This window comes from Sinocyclocheilus rhinocerous, unplaced genomic scaffold (assembly GCF_001515625.1).
Source record: "Sinocyclocheilus rhinocerous isolate Xijiao unplaced genomic scaffold, SAMN03320098_v1.1 scaffold6895, whole genome shotgun sequence".
Taxonomy (NCBI): Eukaryota; Metazoa; Chordata; class Actinopteri; order Cypriniformes; family Cyprinidae; genus Sinocyclocheilus; species Sinocyclocheilus rhinocerous.
In genome coordinates, this window is record NW_015650146.1 from 1 (window position 1) to 6382 (window position 6382).

Here is a 6382-nt window from a genome sequence, read left to right on the forward strand (position 1 = left end):
GCAGTTCAATCTCGTTTGATTTTGCAGTCAATTGCCTCAACTTGCCTTTTCTGGCGTTTATCTTGTTGTGAAGCTTCTCTTCCAAACCCTTGTCAGTTAGCGCCCTCTTGCGTTCAGACCTCGTAATAGCATCATCTTCGTCGTCTTTGTTGTCCGCCATTTATGAAACTTCAAAGCGTGCAAATTCACTTACGATCGAAGTTGCTCATTAACACTTCTTGCAAGCAGTAAGATGATCGATCTCCCTTCGTTCATAACTCCATTAAACACAATACTGCGCGACGTTGTTTGTCCACAACAAACGAGCCCTTCTGACTTCGCATGCATGGTTTCCTCTAACGTATTGTTAAGTGCGCACTTGCAATAACTCCTCTTAGTTTAAACAACGGAGAAAGCTTTTGACTTACATGTACGGGACATGTGAATATATTTTAATTATTCCACAAGTTTTGACGCGTATCTTCCTAGCTTGTGTTCATCACTCGAAGTCCATAGTTTCCTTTTTTGGTGGTTTATTCTTCCAATTCAATAAAGTATCACATTTCTCAAATACAGCATAATCCTCTTATTCAGCGATATCTTCTCAACAACTTATTTGTAGAGATACTGTACTTGTAAGCCAAATTTATGCTATATCATATATAATTATGAAACGGTCAAAAGCTTGTGTTCTCCCACCGTTCGTCTGAACTTGTGCATGTGCGTCAATATCCTTTTGCGTGAACTACAAAAAACGACGTCACTGAACATGCGCATTAAGAACAAATATAAACCAAATAAATATATTCGACAGTAAATGACTTAACAAGAACAATTATTGTACTAAATTTACATAATAAAAATGTGAAAAAATACATTTTGAAATATGAAATATGGCTCTTACATACCGGCCCCTAATTGACAGGCAGGCAGACTGACAATTACCTTTTTAACAAAAACAATAGAGCCATGCTGAAATAATATCTACATTACCCAGTGCACATCTCACCTCTTTCATATACATAAGCACATGGTCATCTCCAGTTTCAACCCGCTGCACTAATGGAGCAAATGTATCCAGTGGAGATCCAAGCTGAGGAAAAGGTCCATTAACATGAAGCAGCTTCAAGCATCTTAGGACTTTACATACAATTCATCAAAACATACGAACCAGTGAGGTATCCGCTGTGAAACCCGACAGGAGTTTAACGTTAACGACAACCATGTTGGTAGTTGGTTTTGCACCATTGTACCTAAATGAAGGGGAGTTCAAAAAAAGAAAATGGGTTAATGCTGCTCAGAGGCGGCATAATGGCATTTACGCAGAAGTTCCAACTGTGCACTGATATTAGGGGCTGAGGTGGGTCAGAACTACATGATTTGGACTGGCTTTCATGTGGAATGGTCACAGAAATGAGCAGGCACAGAGCAGCCTTAGCGCAGCTGTGTAAAGATGCTTTAAGGGTCAAATAGGTCAAAGTGGTTCTTACTTCACAGTGATGTTCAACATGAGATCTGCTCCACGTACTTTGCAGTCTCTTGCCACCTTCACTTCAACGCCAAGTGTTCTGGAAGCTTTAATGGGTGTCGGGATGTTGTAGAAACATGCAACCTGGGAGTACAAAACCAAACATGACAAGGAACTAGGACGAGCATAGAGGTAGAAGTTAACCAGGGGAAGGTTCAGACCTGCATAGACACACAGGTGGAGCCCTTCCCTCGAACACTATATCTGCCAGGAACGTTCTTCAGCGGCTTCTCCTGATACAGCAGCCGGTTGTCTCGATTCACATCAAAGTTGTAAACCTCTCCTGCCACAGACAATGACTGTACGGTAACAGTGCTGGAGCCCTCCAGGCTGAACACTTCAACGGCGAGCAGAGACAAAGCATGAAGAGCCACCACAGTGTCCTAAAAATAAGCACCAGATTAAAACCTCCACTCAGATATGATGTGTGCTCATGTTTGGTAGTCAGTCACCTGGGTGGAAGAAAAGCCTCCATAAGGATTCTGCTGGGTCACAAGCCAGTTGACAATGCGGTTAGCATAGCCTAGATTAGCAGTCGTGAGAGGCTGTACAGAGAGAACCGCCAGCAGCACATAGGAGCTGATCTCCACCGCCAGAGTGTCACCAGATGTAGTCTGAGACCAGTGGAGCTTAGTGCCTTAAGACGAGACCGAGGACAGAAAGTTGATGCCAAAGAAGCGGAACACCTCAAACAAGAGACTAGTGAATCTCACCTTCAGAAATGGCAACATTGTCAAAGGCATTTAAAAGCTGTGCTCGAGTGCTGGTCTCTCCAGCCAGACTGAAGGTGTAGGCGAGCAGAGCCATGGTGTAAGTGTTTCCCAGGTTCCCAACGACAGGCCAACACATCTTAAATACTGCAAATGTTATATAATACATTTTCAAACAATGATTTTAAGTCTTTTAATTTGATATTAATTTGATTTGATGTTTTAAACAATTCAAATCAAATTTAATACAGTTTTGCTGATAAGGTGAACATCTTTTAGATATTTTTAGCCTATATTTATTGCAGTGTAAACAGAATCGTTTGACCCGCCCTATTTTAAAAAGGAAACATGCAAATTACCATTTTCTTCAAGTTGTATCCTTCAAATACAGTGGTATTTTTCAATAATATTGTGGAGATGCCTTCGCACAACATCAACACATGCAGCTGTGGTTGTACAGTAACAGCAAACAAAAATATTTCGTAATCAGTGGAAACCATTACAGTGTTTTCTATTGCAATAAGCGCTTGCATTCAGTCAATAAAAATCAAATGTCTTAATTTGTTTGAGAATGGAGAAAGACGTCGTGGCCACATTCCCACTTCGAGAGTGCATTATTTCTCTAATAATTTTAACGGCCTGGTGTCACAACCACACCTCAAGAAATTGTTCAGTCAGATGATTTGTTTCAAGATATTTGACATGTTTCCGTCCTGAAATGTGTTGAACTATTTTTTAAGCACCTCATCCCAAACCAAATTCCAAAACGTCATTTTAGAGCTAATAACAGAGGCTTGGGCCATTGATATGCAGGCTAATGCAGTTATTAGAGAGAGAGAGAGATTAAGCGCGTGTGAATACCTGCGTCTGTGCGTCTCTCAGCAGTGTTCAGCAGCAGCGTCTACTAATAGCGAATCTTTAAGTTGAACTGCTTCAAGAACCTCGCTGCTGAGAAATGTCATGTAGCCTTTCAGCTGCGAAACTTTTTTACTGATAAATTCGCAGGGCAGCGCTGATGATAAGTTTCTGTTTGTGTGTCTGCACTGTGTGCGTCTGTGGGAGAGAACGTGAGAAAGAAAGCGTGATTTCCATACATAAAAAAGGTGCAAAACATGGAAATAGTTTGTCATTTTTTACCCTATTGTTTGTTATATTTATTTGCTCTTATGTCTTCTGGTGTTTTGGTTCTTTTACTGTTGTAGACAGTCCATAGTAGAGTGAATTCGGGTAATCTGGGACACCTTAGCTCCAGTGTGTTTATTTCCTGTTATTTTACTTATACAGGACTATAATTTTAGCATGGATGTCACGTGACTCCTGGGAATTGCATGAAAAGGTCAGTGACAGGATTCTAACTAGATTAATGTTAAGGACATAAATCTGTCATAAATAAGACAATGCTGTTGTCAAATTATGTTTGTGATCTATTCAAGCAACAAGTCGTATTAAAGTGTTAAAAATGTGTTTTAGTTTTTTTCTTTCAAACATTTTTTTGTTATCCCACATTATCAAATATGATTGAGAATGTGGGACAGCATGCTTTGGGTAATCTGGGACAGTCTTCAAATGGGGGAAATATGCATTCAAACACCTAGTCAGTTAAGGAGTAATCCATTATCAGTCAGCCCAGACTTAAATGATGCAGCATGGTATAACCTCATAACACATATTGCTCAGGAAGTAGGACAGACTATAATTTCTGCTCAAAGTGGGGAAAGGTGTGGGGAAAGAAAAACCAGCAATGCACAGACTCGAAGTTTAGGTGCAGGTCAGTCATTCTCAGAGGCACCCTCACTTAATTTGACAGGAGTTAAACTGGTCATGCAGTCTGAAGTAAGAGAGCCCCCCCTGTTTTCCGAGGAAATGGAACTGATAAGTTCAGTGTGCATGAGTGGGAGGATTTAGTGGACACTTACCTGCGGAAAAGAGGCATACCAGTGTTGGAGCATCATCATGAAATCCTCTCAAGGCTGATGGGTAAAGCCAAAGACATTGTTAGAATAACCCTTCGCAGTAACACTTCCCTAAGACCCTCTGAGAACCCCAGAGTGATATTTGACATTCTGAAACAGCATTTCAGCGAGGTCAGATTTTCCTCTATGCCTTTAGCTGATTTCTACGGCACAGTACCTGCTGCGGGAGAAAATCCAGTCGAGTACTGGGTCCGTTTAAATAAGGCTGTGGATGTAGCAGAGGAGGCTTCAAATAGGCTTGGACAACAGATGGATAACCCATGTATGCCGTTCTCATGAGCATTCAACTTTAGCACACTGTCGACGACAACGACTCTGCCTTGCCTGTTTCCAACCTGGTCACATAAAGAGGAATTGTGCAGATAGTCAACCCAGCACTGGCAACCAGTTTGCACAGCCACCTCAGGGTTCACCGACACAAGAAATAATGTTAATAGGATGTGGAGGTAAAACAACCAAGCCAAAATGCATGTATGAAGTTGAGCTCAAAGTGTATGGTGAGAGATGTTTGGTGCCTTTTCTAGTTGTACCAGGACAAAGGGATGATTTAATCATCGGTACCAATGTGATTAAGTTCCTCATGCACCAAATGAAGATCAGTGATGATTACTGGAGGATTCTGTCTAACAGTGTTTCAGAGCCACCTTCATCATGTGAACAATTCTTGGATGTCATGGCGAATACTTGCCGCTGGAGAGGTGGAGATTCACCAGACAAGGTTGGGACTGTTAAGCTTCAGCAGTCAGTTACTCTAATGGCCAAACAAGAACACCTTGTCTGGGGAAGGCTGCCGAGTAATACTGCCATGTCACCAGGGAGCACTGTAATCGTGGAGGCCACTTCTTCCAGAACCATGCCACGGGACATCATCATAGGCCGTGTTGTTACGCCTCTGTGGGGAGATCGTTGGGTTCCTTTAAAAGTTACCAACCTTTCAGACAATCCGGTCACCCTCAAAAGGAACCGTAAGTTAGCTGATGTGTTCCCGTGCCTTGCCGTGGAAGATTTTGAGCTGTTGCAGGGTTTCAGTCATGCTCAGGTGCCCACATCCGAGGAAATTTCCCGACCTGGTGTCACAGGTGATCTTAAACAGAGACTTAGGGCCGTAAGCCTCAGTGACATTGATATTGACTCATGTTCTGCCAGTGATACAGCAAAGGAAAGGCTTGTCCAGTTGCTTGAGAACTACAATGATGTATTCTCCAAACATGCTCTGGATTGTGGGGAGGTCAGAGGTTTTGCTCACCGCATCCACTTAACTGATGAGCGTCCTTTCCGACTTCCATACCGTCGTGTACCACCCGCTCACTATCAAAAATTACGCCAAGTTCTCTCAGAAATGGAAGTGCAAGGAATAATCCGTAAATCAGTGAGCGAGTATGCTTCGCCTTTGGTTTTAGTATGGAAGAAAGACGGCAGCTTAAGGATCTGTACGGACTTCAGATGGCTGAACGCCAGGACCATTAAGGATGCGCACCCGCTCCCACACCAATCGGACTGTCTCGTTGCCTTGGGTGGAAATACTCTCTTCAGTACTATGGATTTAACATCAGGCTTTTATAACATCCCCATGGCTGAAGAAGATAAAAAGTACACCGCGTTTACAACTCCAGTAGGTCTCCATGAGTACAATAGGATGCCTCAAGGGTTGTGTAATAGCCCAGCATGTTTTATGCGTATGATGTTAAGTATCTTCGGGGACCTGAATTTTAGCAGTCTGCTGTGTTACTTAGACGACCTACTGGTGTTTGCACCTGATGAGATTGCAGCTCTGGAGTGGTTGGAGATAGTATTCCAACGATTGAGGAGCCACAATCTCAAATTAAGTCCAAAAAAGTGCCATCTGGTGCAAGCGTCCGTTAAGTTTTTAGGCCACATTATCGATGGGAATGGTGTTTCTGTTGATCCTTCAAAGGTTGAAGCCATAGCAAAACTGTCAAAAGCTGACCTCATGGAAGAAGATGGGTGCACTCCATCTGTACGGAGGATTAAGTCTGTTTTGGGAATGATCCTCTACTACCAGCACTTTATCCTTAATTGCTCCTCCATTGCCAAACCACTCTTCTCCCTAACTGCTGGGCAGAAAAGGAGGATAAAGGTCAAAACTGAGGCTAAGGCAGGCACGTACAGAAAGCTGAAGCCAACTGACTGGACCCCAGAGTGTGATGATGCCCTTTCTAAACTGAAAGAGA

General features: G+C 42.6%; 1 protein-coding gene across 1 annotated transcript; it reads right to left on the reverse strand.

Annotated features, from left to right (window-relative positions):
- Positions 1 to 478: 478 nt before the first annotated feature.
- On the reverse strand, positions 479 to 2356 carry LOC107711546 (pregnancy zone protein-like). The gene is made up of 7 exons (XM_016516535.1): positions 2221 to 2356; positions 1960 to 2144; positions 1669 to 1890; positions 1470 to 1591; positions 1151 to 1232; positions 989 to 1072; positions 479 to 517 (listed from the first exon to the last, which is right to left on the reverse strand). The coding sequence occupies exons 1-7, from the start codon at positions 2354 to 2356 to the stop codon at positions 479 to 481; spliced, it is 870 nt and encodes a 289-aa protein (XP_016372021.1).
- Between the last annotated feature and the right edge of the window lie 4026 nt (positions 2357 to 6382).

Excerpts from the sequence above, each read along its gene's own strand:
- LOC107711546 (XM_016516535.1), bottom strand. The coding sequence starts at position 2,356 with ATGTGTTGGCCTGTCGTTGGGAACCTGGGAAACACTTACACCATGGCT. Across the intron at positions 1,592-1,668 it reads CCACCTGTGTGTCTATGCAG|GTTGCATGTTTCTACAACAT; the intron begins GTCTGAACCTTC and ends TTGTACTCCCAG. Across the intron at positions 518-988 it reads TGCTTATGTATATGAAAGAG|AATAAACCACCAAAAAAGGA; the intron begins GTGAGATGTGCA and ends TTGAATTGGAAG.